Below are 19,191 nucleotides of genomic sequence, written 5' to 3'. Positions count from 1 at the left end.
ATATATGCATTTTTATGAAAATTGCATACATATACACCCACATGCTTTTCACTATATGTATCATGTATACATATGAATATACACACACATATATATTTCTTAATCATATTCACATATATTAATATATCATAGACAGGTACTCAGATGCAGAATTCTTCCAAAATGTAAGTTTTGCAAGCTGGGCTAAAAGCATTGAGTTTTACATTGATACATGTTTTTCTACGAAATGAAATTATTAGGTATATCTGATGCCTAATGCCTCTTTCAGCTTTTTTGTTTCTTTATTTTGAGGCCCCTATGCCACGTATCCCTGACGTGTCTTTGGCGTGGAACGTGCTGTAACAGTTGTGGATGACTGCACTTTCTGTCCTCTTGCCTTTGTTTCCCAGTGGCTGGAGTCACAGTGCTGGACATTAAACTCAGAAGGACTCCATGAACACTAAACAAGTATGCTTGTGACCAAGCTACACCTCCAGACATACTCTTCAATACTTAAAATTATAAATGAAAGATTTGCTTATCTTCCTACCTGTTTCATAAATCAATTTTTTAAATTCAAGAAATTAAAATAGATGATTGCTGAAGAACAGAATAGTTTGAAGGAAAAAAATAGATGAAAAATCAGAGTTATAGTAAACAAACAGGCAATCATCATTGAGTCCATGCTAACTGCCCAGGTCCTGGACTAGGAAAGAAGAAAGCAGCTCAAGACTTCTTACCTTCCTTGAATTTATGAAATTAATTTGGAAAGATATCAGACACTAATATCAACACTATCAAGTAAAGAAAAGATTAATAAGTAATACTTTCATTAATAATTAAGTCCTATTTTCCAGAATCAAGAAAGATCAATGCAAAACATATAAAATGCATTATATATCTTTTTCTGTCTTCACCAAACTCCATATGGTCTAAATTGTTACACATTGAACATCCAAATTTTAATGAGATTTTTTTGTAAAATGAAGCCATGAAAAAAAATACTGCAATAAAAAAGGACCCATCAATAGAACTAAAAGATGAATCAAACAAAGAAGATTACCTTTGAGTTTCCTTACCAGATGGTACTTTGTTTAAATGGGCCAAACAAAAATAATTATTCCTTAGAGTGATCAGATTTTCAAAAGGATATCTTTGATGTCTTTTCCACGTAAAACACTGTGAATTTTCACAGCAATGCTTAGTAAGGTATCCTTTCCTTAAGCATGAGGAACTACAATGGAGAGAACAGAATGCACGAAAGAATGGTAACCACATCAATGAGTGTGCTTTTGTCATTTATGTCAACTTGACACAGGCTATAGTCATCTGAGAGGAGCAAACCCCGATTGAGAAAGTACCTCCATAAGACTGAGCCATCCTGTAGAACATTTTCTTAATTAAGTGATTGATGCGGGAGGGCACAGCCCATTGTGGATGGTGCCGTCCCTGGGTTCCTGTCCTAACTTCCTTCAATGATGGGCTACATATGGAAGTATAATTCCAGTAAACATTTTTCTCCCCAACTTGGCTTTTGGTCATGGTATTTCACTGCAGAACTAGAAACCCTAATTTAGGCAGTGAGTATCTAGCAATGACTAGTTGATACAAATGCTAGAAAATTCCTCAAGTATCAGAGGCAAAAGAGAAAATATTTTTGCTCTGTGTCTAGGAGGAAGGTTTTAATTCAGATATATTGACTGTATCCTCAGAAAGTACTGTTGATTGCCTATGACATACAATGAGCTGAGGACTAATATTAGCCCAACCATGAAAACCCTGTGCTCCATGAGTTAAGAAATGGGAAGTAGTCTAGCATAGAGGTGAGAGAATAAACAAAGCTAGCAAGGTTGTTGGGAACTGTAAGAAATGATTATTAATAAGGAGTTATGGAATATAAGTGCTGTAAAATCTAAAAAAAAGAAACAAGTAAGCAACTATATATATATCACATAAAAAATTAAGGAAATAACTCTGTGATATTCAGAGTGTTCTGACATCCTCAAATGTGAACTTAGCATTTGGGGTTATAAGTTTTATAAATAGGTGGGTAAAAAGTTAGTTAAAATTTTATGTTTCACATCATTCATCATGTTCTCAGATTGATAGACTCTGCTGTCATCTTACTAGATAGTTCTATATCAGTTCACTAGCAAAATTCCCTGAAGAAAAAGCTAAGATCCGAATCAATTATCAACATGTGTCTCAGATGCCATTCTGATGCATTCTAAAGGCTCTTAAGTCCTCAACTGCTGAGGCCAAGAGAAGAGTAAATAGAGATTTCTTCAAAAAGGGAAATATTTTATTGAAAGTGAATTTAAATAACTTGGCAAAAAATGGTATAAAGAAAACTCGTTTGAGCTTAGATGATTGATCTTATCTTTGTTGGAAAGCTAAGATATTAAAATAGCCATAATTTAGTTGCCCCTTGAGGACTAATGTGATACCTGAAGAGTCAATTAATCACAGAAAGCTACTATAAAATAATATGAAGTCACAATAAATGACAGTTAATTATTCATAATTTCATTAAAAAATATAGCTATTCATGTTAACTTGAGTTTGTCAGTTTTTGCGTCTTTGGAATCTTTATTGACTCCTTGCATTTCATGAGACTCCAGACCAGTTTTAGGTTCTTCCATTGTGCGCCTACGATTTAGTTTCTCTCAACAACTGCAGCCCACTTCTGCTCTCTCTTAAAGCAGCATAGAGTTATAACTGACCTTCCTGATGGATGTGTCCATACTTTATCAGTCTCCACCCACCAGTATATGGTACGCTTCCACCCAGGACAATGAGCTCAAAACAGCAAGGTTGTCCTATAGGATGATTTTCTATTTCCCAACTTTCTGACATTCTTTTACTTCCAAACAATTTTTAAGATGTATAAGGGATGTTATGTCCTATACATGTAAAACAGTCATTATAAGGTAGACATAGCCTGACCCTGAGAACTCACTGACTAACCTATCCAAAGTCAGTACGGCAGGAAGAGGGACAGAGGACTCTGGCATCATGCTTTGGTACCTGTATCTGCATGCAAGGATCCAAGCATTCCCAACCACACTAAGGTAAATGTATGTCAAGTATGAGCACACACACACACACACACACACACACACACACACACACACACCCTCCCCACAAAGACACACACAGATACATGAAACATGAGGTAACAAAATTATTTTAATTATCTTTGTGGTTGTACAAAGACACACCATGCAAATGTATTTTACTAGTGGCATGCATCCCGAAGTGGATATTTCCAAATCAAAAATTAAATTATAGATTTATTAGAAGTATGGGATTTAAGTTATTGTTTGCACTGTGGATTTTGCTTTACCTTTCATAAAATGGATTTTGTGAAGTAGGGAAAATATTAAATTATGAAAGGAAAAAAAGTGATTTTTATTTTTATATTTGTGGTACGAATCTCAGGTATTATTACGCTACCTATAATGAATTACATAACTGTCCCAGATCTGAGGGGAAAGGTATCCCCAATACAAGTGTTTTAGTTATGAGGGGGAAAGTATCCTGGAAGTCAAGAGTGAAGGAGTACCCGAAAGTGACACTGTATAACAAACCTCACATAGAGGCTGGGCGGCGGTGGTGGTACAAGCCTTTAATCCCAGCACTCAGGAGGCAGAGGCAGGTGGATCTCTGTGAGTTTGAGGCCAGCCTGGTCTACAAGAGCTAGTTCCAGGACAGGCACCAAAAACTACAGAGAAAACCTGTCTCGAAAATAAAAAAAAACAAACAAACCAACAACAACAACAAAAACAAAAAAAACAAAAAAAAAAAAAAACAAAAACAAAAACCAAACCTCACGTAAGAGATTTATTGGGAAAGGCACAAGAGAGTGGCTTCCTCTGCTCATGCAAGAAGCAGCACAGCAGGCTTTATACAGGGCTTCTTGGGGGCAGAGATATCCAGGGTGGAAATTTCCAGGGTGCGTATTGATATGATTTTAAGTCCTTAGTCTGAGGAGAGCTCAGGGGTTGGGGGCCTTTTAAAACCGGGAAGTAAGCTCAGATTCTTGACCTACAAATTATATACTAAAACAAATGTTTTGAACTGATACTACTCTCGCTGCTACCTACTTACACTGAAAACCTGTACTATTTAATTTGTTATTTTATTTGACTCTGTCTACAAATTCTAAACAGGACTCAGTTATTTGTTTGACTGGAAAAATATTAAAAGGCAACTGGTCCTATTAAATCAAACTGGAGGAAAATATTACCAAAAACTATCAATGGAGACGTAGTTTTTAAAGCACTGTACCTTATGTTATCTGACCTTCTATCTATGGTTACTATCATATTCTCAATCACCTTTTGATCATGTGTTCAATTTTAACTTTTTCATTACTCTGATATTTTATTTCCTACTTTATCTCAAATTATTTATCTCTTTTCTCTCTCTGTCTCTCTGCCTCTCTGTCTCTCTCTTTCTCTCTCTCTCTCTGTCTCTCTGTCTCTGTCTCTGTCTCTCTCTCTCTATATATATGTATATATATACCTGAGTGTATATATATATCTGAGTTCACTTAGTGTTGATCTTCTGTATATGTGCTTAAGATGACCATTTAGGATTGGAAAATTTGTCAAGGGTTTGTCCCTGGAGAAGACTGGGTTTTTTTGTTTTGTTTTGTTTTTTTTCTGTCAGCAACCATTACTTTCCTGTAATCTTACATCTAGTGGTGGATCCTCATGAGATTCTCCCCATCCATGATGACTTATACACAGGTATTATGTTTACACAGGTCTCATTTAGGGCACTAGGTTGTTGAGATTTCATGAATGCAGCTTCTATGTCATAATATGGAAGCCAGCTCTTGGTAGATAGCCTGGTCTTCTGACTCTTACAATCTTTCTATCTCATCTTTCCATGGTGTACCCTGAAGTTTAGGTATAGAGTTGTATTGTGGATATATCAGGTAAGGTTGGAAAACTTCCGGTTTATAGTTTAGCTAGTCCTTATTTTCTGTAACAATCTCCATCTACTTCCAAAAGAGACGACTTGGGTGAGAGGTGAGAGCCATACTCATCTCTAGGCGTTAGAATAAATATTTAAAAGCAATTAAAATTCTCTTGGTTTAGGAAAATTGTAGTAGGGAGTTCATGACCTTCAGGTATGATAGTTGACTAGGTTTACAGCACAGACATTATTTCCCTCCTGTTGAGTGGCTCTTTAGTCCAGTTAGAAAATTGTGACGTTGTGGGTTGGATGGTAGAAACTCAATTAAAATTTAGAACACTATTCACAGTGTAGATTCTTGTTCAGATAACCTTGGGAACTAATAACTAAGTTTCTTGCTAAGATTTCCATCTTAGAGGCTTTGTTTTTGCTGGGATTTGTGATTGTTTCACTCTGAAAACAAGTCACAAACGAGTTCTCTCCTCTCATCCTCAAATGCACAATTCTGGAGGATGACTCATTCTTGAACAGTGACTTCATGGGAGTGTAACTACTAAATGATAACACTTGTCATATAGTATCCTATTAGTGTGCCATGTGTGATGGAGAGTAAGTCACAAATTGTTTGTTCATTTATATAAGAATCATTCAATATTTATTCTGTGTGTCTGTGCACCTAAAAAATAGTATGGAAACACAGGGCTCATATCCTCTGCCTTCATAGAATACTACCATAAGAAAAAAAAAAAACAATACAAACTTGGTGAAAATCAAGAACAATGTTGAGCTCTGTAACATAGTAGAAACACAACAAAAAGAAAACACACATACACAACCAAAGCATATTTAAAAATCTCTATCTGCTTCTTCATATTAAATTATTTACATATTCTAAACTCTATGTGCTTCTTAGAGTTGTGGTTTTTGCAAAGCTGTTTTTCTGTTTAGAATATCCTCTTAGATGCTGTGTAATTTGCATACTCCTCTTCATTATTCAAGATCCTGTTCGTATTTTAAAAATTTGAAAATTTGTTCCTAATTATTACCTTATCAAAAAGCATCAAAAAAGCATCTCTGAGGATCATTCTGTATTATTTCATATATTTCCTTTTATTATCAGTAAAAATCACATGTGATGAAATAAAGAAGCACCATTTGTTGAGATGGACAAAGATGAGCATAGGTACAAAAATAAATTGTCCTTTGAACTCTAGAACGCTTGTTCAGTGTGCATTTGACACATAAAAGAAGAAACGTGACTCTTAGAACCGCAAAAATCCAAATATGTGAATTATTTCAAATATTGATGTATTTACATATGTATAATGTCTTAGCAATGTGGCCTAAATCTGAACACAGAATTCAATCATGATTCTTATAAAATATACTTCATACACATAGTTATGAAGTATCCTCACATAACATTTTTAATAATTTTATTCATTAAACACTGTCATTTATTTACATACTGATTGTATGTCATTGTTCAGACATTATTTTTTAATTTTGATATGAAATTTTCTTATTTAGGAAATGTCAAATCTATATTATTCTGTTTGAATGCTGATTTAAGGAAAGGATTTAGTGTAAAAATTGCCACATATAGCTATGAAGGTTAAGAACTTTCAAGATTTACAGTTGAACATGCTCAAGACCCAGGAAACATGATGGTTTTATTTATGTTTTAATCTAAAATTTAAAGGATCAGGAGGACAAATGATGTCACTTCTGATTCAATTCTAACATGAAAGTCAGGGAAAAGACCAGTGCTCCATGTATCCAGGCACAGAAAAAGATGCTCTTTGCCTCTCCCTGCCACCATACACAGGCATCTGATGTGTTAAGTGGAAGACACACTCCCTTATTCTATCCGTATATTAAAATATCATCTTCATACCGAAACGTCCTGATTAGCACACCTAACACACACTGGTCAAATGTCATGACTCAATGTGACTTAGAAACTTAGCTATTACACTGAATGAATGATTAAATGAACTGACAATTGAACGAATAAAGCAAGTGTTCTGGAAATGCCCATACTATAATTGGAATTGCTTTGGGGTTTTGGGCAAGTTAACCCATGTAAAGTAGAAGCAAGATATTGACAGTAACTAGAGGTGGATTGAAGTGCAATACAAATCTTAAGAGCTTGCTTTTCTTTACTTTGATGATCTTATAGTGTCTTCCATTATATAAACACACGTTCAAGAAGTTTCCATAGGTATCAGCCAAAGTCATAGTCAATCTCCATGCGCTAGATCTATACAATATTATGTAACCTTGATCAAAAGTTTTAGCTTCGGGTTTGATTTAAAATATCATTACTCTTAATTATAATCCAATCTTAGATTTTGTAATACGAATTGTAACATAAAGCTGAGAATAAAAATAAAATTACTGTCAAAGCCTGCTGAGGGAAACATCTTCTTAGGACATGGGTGTACTCATGAAGGCTTGCTTAAAGATTGCCCTGGATAACGTGTCTAATGGAACACTGAAATCATTTGCTGTTTCCTCTCTTTCTCACGCTCTCTTTTTAAAAACAAGCTTGTTTTAGGAATTGTCTCAGTATATTTCTTTGATTAAAGAAATGTTTGCCTGGTTTGAGGATATTCCTATAATCCTACCAGTTGGGAAACGGAATCAGGAGAATCATAAATTGAGGCCAGTTAGATTACAGAGTGTAAGATTCTCTTTGTGTAATAACCAAAAGAAAGATAATTGCCTTAATTTCCAGTGTTTTTCTGACACTCTGTCCAGTGGATATGCTGTAATTTGTTTAACCAGTTAGCAACAGTATAGTTCACCCATTCTCTAATTTTCACATTGAACAAAATGCTTTTAAATTTTTTTCTTTATATTCTTATGGGTAGACACCTAGAAATAGCTTTTTTTGTTAAATTGTTATACTGTGAAATTAATTTTCAAAGTGACATCAACTTACACATTTATTGGCCTAGCTTTCATTATAAAATGGTTTATAATAATGGTATACTAATTTAATACATAAATGTGTTTATATTTTTGATTCATAAATATTTTCTGCACTAGTTCTCCTTTTAAATAACATGCATATAACTTTTTTCATGTTAAACAGTAAAATATGTAATTGATATATATGGCAATTTTGAATTTCTGTTTGTCTTTATGCATATTTGAAAAAGAATGACCAATTTCAACAATGAAAGGTAGTGTCTGCACAGCTAATCTAAAAGCTGCCTACCTCTCTGCATGATTGTTACTTAGCTTCACCTGAGAAGCAATCTAGGTTAAGTTGAACGTAGAATAATGGCAATGATGTTCTATACAATTTCATTATATTTTATGAAAGATCTATATCTTGGAAGACAATACTGCATAAGTTGGAGGTGAAGTGGAAAAACTCTTCCTTATTTGATCTTATGCTGGAAATAGATATTATATATTACCTCAGATGGATAAAAGGAGAGTTATTAAAATGCTACCAGCTGAGCCACCCCAGAGCTGCTCTGTGATGAAGTTAATGAAGTCTTGGGAGGGCCATTCACAACTCAGGCTTGTGTGATGGCAGGTAATGAAATCTGAAAGAGGAGGCCATTAACACACAGGGGTAGCTCATGCCTGGTAACTCCCTTGGGGGCAGAGTTGGTGGGTCTGGAGCCTCTGACTTCTCTGGTGTAGTAGCTTAATAAACCTATCTTACTAGAAAGACTGTTCTGTCCACAGCACTGTTACTAGGGTGCTATGGTTCAGAGCATCACAGACTGAAGAGTCTAGAGTTCACACTCTGCATCTAAAGGTCAGCTAAGAGAGAATATAGTAGGACTGCAATGTGAACATTGAAGTAACAGCATCCATACTGCATTTTGGACATTGGCATACAGTACTTTCCCAATCACCACCTGCTTCAAAGTCATGGATCTCATCAATTGTTTCAAAAGATGACACTGTGTCAACTCCTCAGAGCATGTTACTGTTAAGTTGGGAGTGTAGCCCCCAGCCACCAGGCCTGAGAGTTGTATTGGTCTGGACTCCAAATTCCAGCATGCCAGGTCCTGACACCCCCCCCCCCCGCCAGGGTGGTATTTAAGATAGCTCCCAAAGGAGAATTCTGGATATCTTTTAATTTGGCTTGTTATGATGATTTGGCTTGATTGGAATTCATGCTTTGGCAGAGAGCTCGCGTTAGGAAAAATTCCTAACAGTTACATGCAACAAACCCAAGAGTTGATTTCCAAGAAAGATTTGGTGTTTTGCATTGACTGTTTTTGACTTTGGGAAAGAGTTCCTTCATGAGAAGAAGACTGTAGAGCTGGCACATAAACTGGCAGTGAGGGCATATTTTGTCTCTACTCTTTTCCTTCCCACGCCATAGCTTTTCTATCGCATCTCTACATGGGCCCACTAATGCAACAGAATAACATATGGAAGCCTGTGCCTGGAACAAGCAGGTTTCCTAGATCTACGTTGTAAATCTGCATTCCAGCATTTGCTCTTATTCCAACTACCCAGGACTCCTCATTTTACCACTACAAATGGAAGGGAGGGAGGGAGGAAGAGGGAGAGGGTAAGGGAGAGAAAATGGGAGAGAGACAGAGGCAGAGAGAGAGAGAGAGAGAGAGAGAGAGAGAGAGAGAGAGAGAGAGAGAGAGAGAGAAAGACACCAGGATGGACTAGAGAACAACCCACACCAACCCACAATAAAGGGACAAGAGAATTGAAGGTGTGGAAAACAGTCTAAAAATTTCCATGAAGATGCTTTATTGCTCTTCACTGCCTTTGGTAAATGACTCCATTTAGAGAATGTCTCGTCGGTGTGCCTCTTTTCTCTGCCATTCAGTGAATTTGTCAATTAAGCAGGGACGAACACGTCCTGCTCAGAGGGAACGTAACCTTCAGTCTGTAATTTAGAGCAGAGTGTTTACAGCCACTCTCCTCTGGCAATTGCAGAGTATTACCACATTGTTGAATATTTAAAAGCAAAGCTTATTTCCAACCATGAGGTCTGTCTCTCAGTTGATAAGTCTCTTTATGAAATGAACTTTAATTACTTAATAATTAGAGTTCTATAGGAGGAGATGCCGATCTTGATAGTGCGCCAAGGAGGCTAGAGGGCAAATCAGAAGAATATGCCTTTTCCAGATTAGAATTTAAAGAAAGGAGTAGGCCTGACTGGGTGTATGTGGGTGGAAGAGAGACCTCCCAGGCAGCAGGGAGACTTGCATACTTAAATCCCGAGTGTTAAAGGCTTTGCTTTCACGTTTACTTTCTGAAATCCAACATAGTTTAGATCTGAATGTAGTAATGTATCTATCTAAGCTGGTGTAACTTTCTGACTGTCTGACTGGTTCTGATGGACAATTTCTTGGAGTCTCTGTGGTGCATCCTGCACGGATGAAATGTTGGGGATTTGTTCCCCTTATTTTAATTCTGAGAGCCTAACACCTCCCTACAGGTTTAGCAATTTTCCATTCATTGCCATGGTGATTTTTTTATCCCTCTCCCCTTTTAGCATCACAAAAGAAAAGCTGAAAAGAAAAATGTTTGGTGCTTTGGCTATTAACATTTCCACTGTCCTGGGAACAAACTTGTTGGTTGGATTTAGCCAGTGAAGAAGTACATAGTGTCTTGAAGGAGACTGATTGACATACTGCTTACACAAGCTGGCTTGAAAGGAATGAGGTTAGCCTGGAAAGATCTGGTAACTTTTCCTAGAGACAGTGATTTGTAAGATGATGGGTAAATATCACTTAAAATACTCACTGGTCCTCAAATAAGTTTATAAGACTAAGAAGATTTTTGGTCATGTCAGGCCTTGTTGTCTCCTAATTTTCACACATGCAATCCATGTGAAAGGCTGCATTTCCAGGTAGGCTTGGGTTTGTATGCTAGCTTCTGCTCTTTCATCCTTTGCCTGAAGAAACCACTGTAAAGTAAACCCTTTCCCCACCCATAAGTAGACTTTGCTGTTGTTCTTTATGGTTGCAAACCCACAGCTCTCACCTAAGAGGGATTAGGAAATTTATTTTGAAGCAAATGAGTGACCATGGCCCAGGAATACCTGTTCAACTTAACTCAAATCCTGTCTTCCAACACGGGAGCGGTTTACTGACAATTTTAGAATACAAAGCACCAACGAAATCCTAAGTAAAAGTATTTTTTAAACACATTGTTTGACTCATTAGCCACAGCAAAGCAGGGACCACTCAGCTTAGCTGCTCTCCGATGACTGTCTTAGCCTTTTAGCTGATGGAAGCTAGAGTTTTCATAGTTAAAGCATTTTTCCTATGAGTCACAGAGCATTGGGTCAGACACACAGGTCTTCAAGGAGTGGCTACTAAGGGGATTAAAGATAGATTGTAGTCAGACCCTGGGCCAGCAATGTTCCTACCTCTGCACTGTCATTGAAAGACTAGCCAGTTAAACAGCCTTAGCAGAAGGTTCAGTGTGCAGAGTGGTTCTTTTTCAGAACTTTGCTTCAATCATTTCCTAATGTTTAGGGCCTGTGATGCTTCCTGATGATTAAATTAATCATAACACATAGTTTTACATTCAACAACTGTTTATTTGATGAAGAATCATTATACATTTTGCCGTCTGTAAGACACAAGGGCTGACTACAACTAGGGCTGAGTCCTCGGCTGTATAATTAGCATATTAGCCTGGAAAAGAAGGCGAACTGCACAGTTAAATAGTGGCAGTGGATGTATATGATGCAAAGGGGACCAGAGGAGCAACTGGTTCTCCCTGGACAGAAGATTCATCACCTGCCTTGACATTATCACCTCCACATATGCAAACGTTATGTTAATGAGAGCTAAAAAGAATAAGCCCTTTCTTGTACAACTGGTAAATGCTTGAGAAAGGAGTCTACTTTATAGATGTATAACAGACCTTGAGCAACATTTATCAAAGCACACATGCAAAGAGGCTCTTTATGAATCTTTCTGGTGGTAAACTACTATAAGTTAAAAACAGAAGTATGTTTTATAGTAATCAGAATAAATGACGAACTCATTCCTCTGTGCCAACTACAAAATGGGCTTATCTTTCTTGTTCTCAGTCCTATTTACTTTGCGGCTGCAATAAGGATTGGTATTATCAATAACATTTCTGATGCTGAAGCCCAAACACTTCTTAGTCTATATAAGTCACTTATAAAATAAGAGTTAGGCATATCTGTGTTTATTAGTTCAAGGAAAAGGGGATAAAATAAAGCTTTGGTATGTGGTACATGTCTTGGCTTTCCTATAGGTAAGACAATCGATGCTTTACTCTTTACAGCTTCTTACTAATAAGGTTTGGTCTGTGTTAACACATGGTAGGGCTGGACACGTCTAAAACTGTGGGTAGACTAGTGTGGAATGCTTCCGCAATTCCAGATGTTCCAAAACATAAACCTGGTACACCATCCTGGACCAGGCTGGGTGTGAAGGTAGGCATCTTGACAACGCTTCCTTTTAGGAAACAACCTTTTCTCTGGGATAAAGATAGAAGCCCTCCTGAGGCACTCCAAATAGGTCTGTGTGCTATTTTGAATAGTATAGCACTCCAGACTGTAGTAAGTTTAGAGAATTTAATGGAGTGCAGAATATGGAGTTGTTCCTCAGTGAATGGGGGAGTTGGTTCCTGGACTCTGTAGAAAGGAAAACCTGCACATGTTTTAATCCTTACATAAGATTCCAGTGTTGCAAGAGCACTTCCTCTCACATGCTTTAAATTATGTCTAGCTGACTTATTAATTCAAATAATATGCAAATGCTATGTTCCAGAACACTTCTTAGTCTATATAAGTCACTTATAAAACAAGAATTAGGCTTATCTGTATTTATTATTTCAAGGAAAAGGGAATAAAATAAAGCTTTGTTATACGGGGCATGTCTTGACTTTCCTATAGATAAAACAAACTATTCTTACTTTTTACTGCTTCTCACTAAAGGTTTGGTCTGTGTTAACACAAGGTAGTGCTAGACACATCTAAGCCTGACTATAGACTACAGGTGATCTCTTGAGTTTGAACAGACTCTTGCTGACCAGGGACCTACTTTTCATGAACACCGTAGCTACTTGATACACAAAATATAATGAAGAGATGAAGCAGGAATGTGACCCCAGATAATCTGGCCCCTTGGTGTGTTATCTCCCATCCCAAGCTCCCAGTATGTATTGGAAAGTGATAAATGTAAAACTAGTATCAATTTTAAAATTTGGGCATTTTTAAAGCAAATATTAATGTTTGTTTTTTATTGTCAGTAAATGTTTGATATACCACATGGAAAGAAAATACAGATAACATAACAGGAACATGAAGAACTGTTCAGGTTTGATTTATGACTGACTCTGTCATGGTGTCTGTAAATTATGAGCGATATAAAAATTTTAAGCAAGAAAGATGATTCTCAGTTAGACTAGCAAAAGTGTAGGGATTTTTATACTTGTTGCTATTAGAATGCCTACAGTTATGACAGGATGATATGGGGGAGGGAAGCATATCCCTTTATAGAGAAAGTACTAAAGAAATAACATCAAGAGAAGACTAGGTTCAGAGCTTCAGACCAGTTCACCAGAGTTAAGAATTGTTTTGCAATAGTTGTGAAAAATGATGTGGGGTTATGCTAGAGTCCTAGGTATGCAATTTTAAAATATAGTCAAAACTCTTTTACAGCATTTGGACAGTAAGATTAATACTGTCACCAGCAGTAGCATGAACTCCTTCTGATGTCTGGAAAGGACATGAGAGAGTGAAGAATAGAGAAAGGAAACTATGGTAACAAGAGACCCCCATAGCCACCTGATGCACAAAATATTTACTTTATATTATTGTATTTAATAATTTATGAAAAAATATAGTATTTCATTGTTATGAGTTTTGGTGAATTTAATAACTAAAATTGATATCACATAATATCTTCTTTTACAAGGAGATGTCATGCAGAAGTTCAGTTCCATAGTGAAAGCAGTAATTCAAGCCACACAAGAATCTATAGACTTGTGGTGGCGCACGCCTTTAATCCCAGCACTCGCGAGGCAGAGGCAGGCTAGTTCCAGGACAGGCTCCAAAGCCACAGAGAAACCCTGTCTCGAAAACCAAAAAACAAACAAACAAAAAAAAAAAACAAGAATCTATAGACTTACTTGTTTGGTCCGTAGTTTTCTATGTAGAGACAAAAATAATGGATAAAAAGTCATTTTATAATTTTCCATCCTCACAATTATTTGAAAATTTTCTGCTACAATGTTAACTTTAAAATTGAATATGTTCCCATTCCTTAACCCCCAGCACTAGGAATTGAACCCAGAATATGCTCTCTTGTTTCTCTTTCTTAAGATCTAAAGCCATCATGGTGGTGTATACAAATAATATGTGTTGCACGATTTTGTCTGGGAGATGTGATAAATGACAATTCACACCAAATACAGCACCAACAACAGACCACACAAGTGAAGCCACTCAGTTAAAGATACACACACAAATATGGGTGACTGACTCAATCTCTGAGTTCTCTGAAGCTTGTCAGTTTCCTTCCTAGCCTCTTAAAATTCTGTCAGCTTCCTGACTGTGAGTTCAGAGGACACCGCGGCACAATAGCTTGTAGACTAGGAGCCAATCCCATTGTCTCATTATGTAACTATAGCAGCCAGATGAGGATGATGTAGGAAAACAATTGTTGAATATCAATTTGAATTACGTGTCTGTATTCTATGCTCTAGCACTAACTTGCTAGCTAAATTTTTAAGATGACTGATAATCAGTTGGAACACAATGATTTTGAATTTGTACAATGTCTCTAACTAATATAGAGTCATGTATCTGCATGCATAAAAGTATCCAGATGTTTTTCTAACTTACCTAATATATTTTATTCTAACATACATTAATAAACTATATTGTTATTTTATAAATTTAATATAAATATTATATAGCTATTCATAACTATTTTTCCTTAATTGTAAGAAAAACTAACAATGACGACAAGAAGGAAGGCTATTAAATAACTCAGAATTTCGTTTCCTGACATAAACCTTAAAATAGCACTCCTACTCATTGCTGTTTCTTTATACTATAGCAATCGCCCTTTGATTTCATCCTTTTAATCCACACTGAAGTTAATTAGTAGCAGATTAATATGCTGTATCTTTTTCTTTCAAAAGCGTTCTGAACTGTACTAAGTGCCTAGAAAGGACTTTGATCCAAGAGCCAGAGAGCAAGTTAATGGGCTCCTTTTGTTTTCCCAACCACTCACAGCAGCTCTCAGTTATAGGTGGGTTCTTTTGTTTGGAAAAGTAAACTTTTCCGAGGGACTGATACCGTTTGGAAATACCTCTGTAGTGTTGGTCTAGGTGGTTCCATAGATTGAAATTCCAGAGTCTTAGCTTTAGGAAAGAGGTAGTTTTACAGCTCAAGTAATTTGAAGTGCATACATTATCTTGTATTAATCACTCATTTTAAAGAATAGTGCATCCCCTTACTATTACATCTCTATGATTTCATGTAGTTTATGGAGAGATATAATGATAATAGTACCTATCAACCTGTACCTATTCTATATAATATGCTAAAATAATTTTATATGGCATTGATTCCATTATCTTGTGATTCTAAACCCAATATTTGAAGTAGACATGAAGTTTTTCCTTGACCTAGGCCTGAAACTTCACTATAATATTTCTTACTGCCTCTCATGCTAAATTGTGTTTAACCAGTCCACTTACCTCTGACCTTTTGTTCTAGCATTACTTTTTGTCAGTTTAGGAAAGAAAATTAGGTTTGGAGGAATTAGCAGATGGAGGTTCAAAGTAGCAGTAGGAAAATGGACCACAATAGAATTTGTCATTGATGAAATATTGATGGAAAAATATCGAAACTTTTTTGACATGATTTAATCCCAGATATGGGAAATTCTGCTTTAATTAAAATAAATTTTAAACATTGAAATACTTTAAAATAATTAATAAAATCATAGGAAGCTAAGGAAGATGAATTAATAAAATTTTATTATAACATGTATCTAAAATGAACAGCATTATCAAAGGCAAATCAAAACATAAGAATGTATCTGTGATGACTAAAACAAAAATCCAAATACTAAAATTATTTGCTTCATTTAGCTCTAGAAAATAAACGTTCTGTGGGTCATAATGATATGATTCATTCAGACTTGTTTGGACTCACTAAGTAATAGCAGATTGGTTTTTTTTTTTTTTTTTTGTTTTTCGAGTCAGGGTTTCTTTGTGGTTTTGGAGCTTGTCCTGGAACTAGCTCTTGTAGACCAGGCTGGTCTCGAACTCATAGAGATCCGCCTGCCTCTGCCTCCCGAGTGCTGGGATTAAAGGCGTGCGCCACCACCGCCCAGCGTAATAGCAGATTGTTAAGGACAAAAGGTTAGGGTGATGATATACTCTTGCTCATGAAAGGCTTCATGAAGACAAGGTCAGAGTGTCTACTGCTTCTCTATAATAGAACATCAGGCTAGAGACTCACCATGCTTTTCTCCAAGGTTGTCAGCTTCTCTTCCCTTCCAATCCCACTATCTCTACAAGCCATTTTACATGCCATTTCAGTGGAACATGAAAGCGGTCGTGCGGATTAGCTATTGTCTCATTGCACACATGAAGAAATGAAGCACAAAATGCAATGTTTCATTTGTATAAGTGGTCCATAAAAGCTAGAAACACAAGCTGTTCTCACTCCAACCGTAGGATTTTCTTTTCCATGCTGCAAATACACCAGATAACTACTGGTGAGCAATCACATTAAACTGCCAACCTACCGTTGGTTGTTGTCTGTTTGTATAACTGGAAGTGAATATCACTTTTCTTTATTGAATATGTCTCAAAGTATACTACATATCAGTTCTTAAATCTTTGTAACTTCTTGTACATTAGTCCAAATTTATGTAACTGGGAGGATATAGTGAATTGGGATTCAAAAAAGCCAGGTATCATTTGCAGCATTGATACATAATGCCAGCTGTACTTTTTATGTGGAATTTTAACTTTCAAAGCACATTTTCCTCATTTTTAAGATTCAATTAATCTTATCTGCTCTGTTTATTTTATGAGATTTTTGTTGTTGTTGGTGGTGGTGGTAGCGTTAGCTAAGAGTCTCAATTAAAGTAGAAGCTTCTAGAGGTAAGCGACAATATTGTCATCATATCTTAGCCAATAACTTACTTTCCAAGCCTGCTGTTATAATGTGTGATAAAGTCAGAAGATTCAGCATAATTTAAGAGTATAGATGCTAAGATACAATGTCACATGAAGAATACAAGATACTGATAATTGTCCTGTGTTTGAATGACTCAGCCTTTCTTTCTTGTGTTTCTTTTAGGACCACTGAGGTTCCTTTCCCAGACAGAATCTATCACAGCCTTCGTGGGAGATACAGTGTTACTCAAGTGTGAAGTCATTGGGGAACCCATGCCAACAATACACTGGCAGAAGAATCAACAAGACCTCACTCCACTCCCAGGAGACTCCCGTGTGGTGGTCTTGCCCTCGGGAGCATTGCAGATCAGCCGACTCCAGGCAGGGGACATTGGAGTCTACCGATGCTCAGCTCGGAACCCAGCCAGCATAAGAACAGGAAATGAAGCAGAAGTTCGAATTTTATCAGGTATTTCAATGCTTACCATGGTTTCCCACAATAAAGCTGCCTAGAAAAGACCAAAAGATCAAATGATTTTTTTAGGGACAAATATTTTCTAAGGCTTAGGTGTTCTATATTGCTTACTGAGTTTTGATTAACATTATCTCTCCTTTTTTGGTAACATAATATATGAGATTATATGTTCTTAAGTTTTGTATACTACTAGTTTTTTTGAGAAACATAAAAATATGCTTTAACCTCATCCTTCTTCTCCTTTATTCTTTCATTTATTTATGTTTATTTCGTATTTTTGTGAACAGTCCATTTATAAGGGCTTCTCATTTTATTTCATTTTTGTCTGATAATGGTATAAAAATAGGTATCACTCCCATTCACAAAATGAAAGGATTTGTGAGGCTGAATGTCATCCCTAAATTAATGTCTATAAACCATCTACCCAAACTTTTGCACAGTAATTTCTGGAAAGCACTGTGCTATGTCTAACGTTGACTAAAACAGACACTGGAGCCTGGCCCTTAGAGTTCTGGGTTAGTGTAAACATTCAAAGTATTTATAACAAAATGTGATTAACGTTATGCAAGTTTGTTTTTTTTTCCATCTTCCCCTTTTTCCTTCCTTCTTCTCTGGTAAATCTCCATGACTCTGGTCATCTCATTTCAGTCTCTTGAATAGTTAGAAGTTGGATTAGCTGCATCTAAGGTCTCTTCCAGTGCCTGCTGTTATTACACATCTTTCTATGTCCACACTTGGTCTGAGACAGATCTCTACTTACTTTTGTAAATCACAGAAAAGCATACAGAAGTTTGAATGAACTGCTCTTCAAATCATAGGTACTGGTATCCACCCATACACTCCTAATTGCTTGAGTTATAATAAATATTTCATACAGAGAGACTACAGGGTTTCTAAAAGAAAACTAGCAATTCAGGTGAAGTTTATTCATGTTTTAAATAAGACAAGTTTAAAATATCTTTCTCATTTCTTTGTGTGCTCAAATTAGTCACATGGATACTGACTTCAGTCTGCTAGTAACTGTTACAATTTGACTACATTACATACAGCTTACAATAAAATAAAACATAACAGTTATTAGCAGGACCTGCTCAGATTTATTTAGGCTCCATTTTATGCCTCCAAATTTAAATATTATATTCATATGTAATGCAAACCTTGAATCATTAGATAGTAAGCCACATTTAACATATTGACAGGAATATGCTTGATTATTTCAATATGACAGAGAAGCCTATTTTCAGTAACATTAAGGAATCAAATCTAATATTAAATTTGAAATATAAATTAAATTGTTATCGACTTCTATTTGTTCACATTGTAAAGTATATAATAATTGAATTGCATAAAGATTTATTTACAGCCACGTCAGTGTGCTTTGGAGCTGTATAGATATTTTAATAGGGAGAAAAACTAAAGGAAGGCCGTGTATTGAGGTGATATGGAAGGAATTGGAGGGGGAGTGGTAGACATGATCATATTGTATTGAATACGTGGATAAAATTCTCAGTAGAACTGGAATAAAGAATTTGTATTTAAGTTCTTATTAATTCAAATATTCAAACATAAACTTCAAAAATGAACTACAGGAAGATCTAATGCACAAATATGCTGTCAGTCTTGAGCTAGCCTGGCTCATGAACTGTAGACACTTTAACAGTCTGTGTAAGAGAATTCTGGCC

General features: G+C 36.1%; 1 protein-coding gene across 2 annotated transcripts in view; it reads left to right on the top strand.

Moving 5' to 3' along the window:
* Dcc (DCC netrin 1 receptor) overlaps window positions 1–19,191 on the top strand; it is a 1,026,209-nt gene that overhangs the window by 477,584 nt on the left and 529,434 nt on the right. For both annotated transcript variants that reach the window (XM_026783657.1, XM_026783656.1), the window contains exon 3: window positions 17,219–17,503. In XM_026783657.1, the coding sequence (XP_026639458.1) occupies window positions 17,219–17,503 (285 nt within the window). The remainder of the gene's footprint in view (window positions 1–17,218; window positions 17,504–19,191) is intronic.

This window comes from Microtus ochrogaster, chromosome 18, assembly GCF_000317375.1.
Source record: "Microtus ochrogaster isolate Prairie Vole_2 chromosome 18, MicOch1.0, whole genome shotgun sequence".
In the NCBI taxonomy this organism is placed as follows: domain Eukaryota; kingdom Metazoa; phylum Chordata; class Mammalia; order Rodentia; family Cricetidae; genus Microtus; species Microtus ochrogaster.
This window is presented reverse-complemented; position numbering and strand designations above follow the sequence as displayed.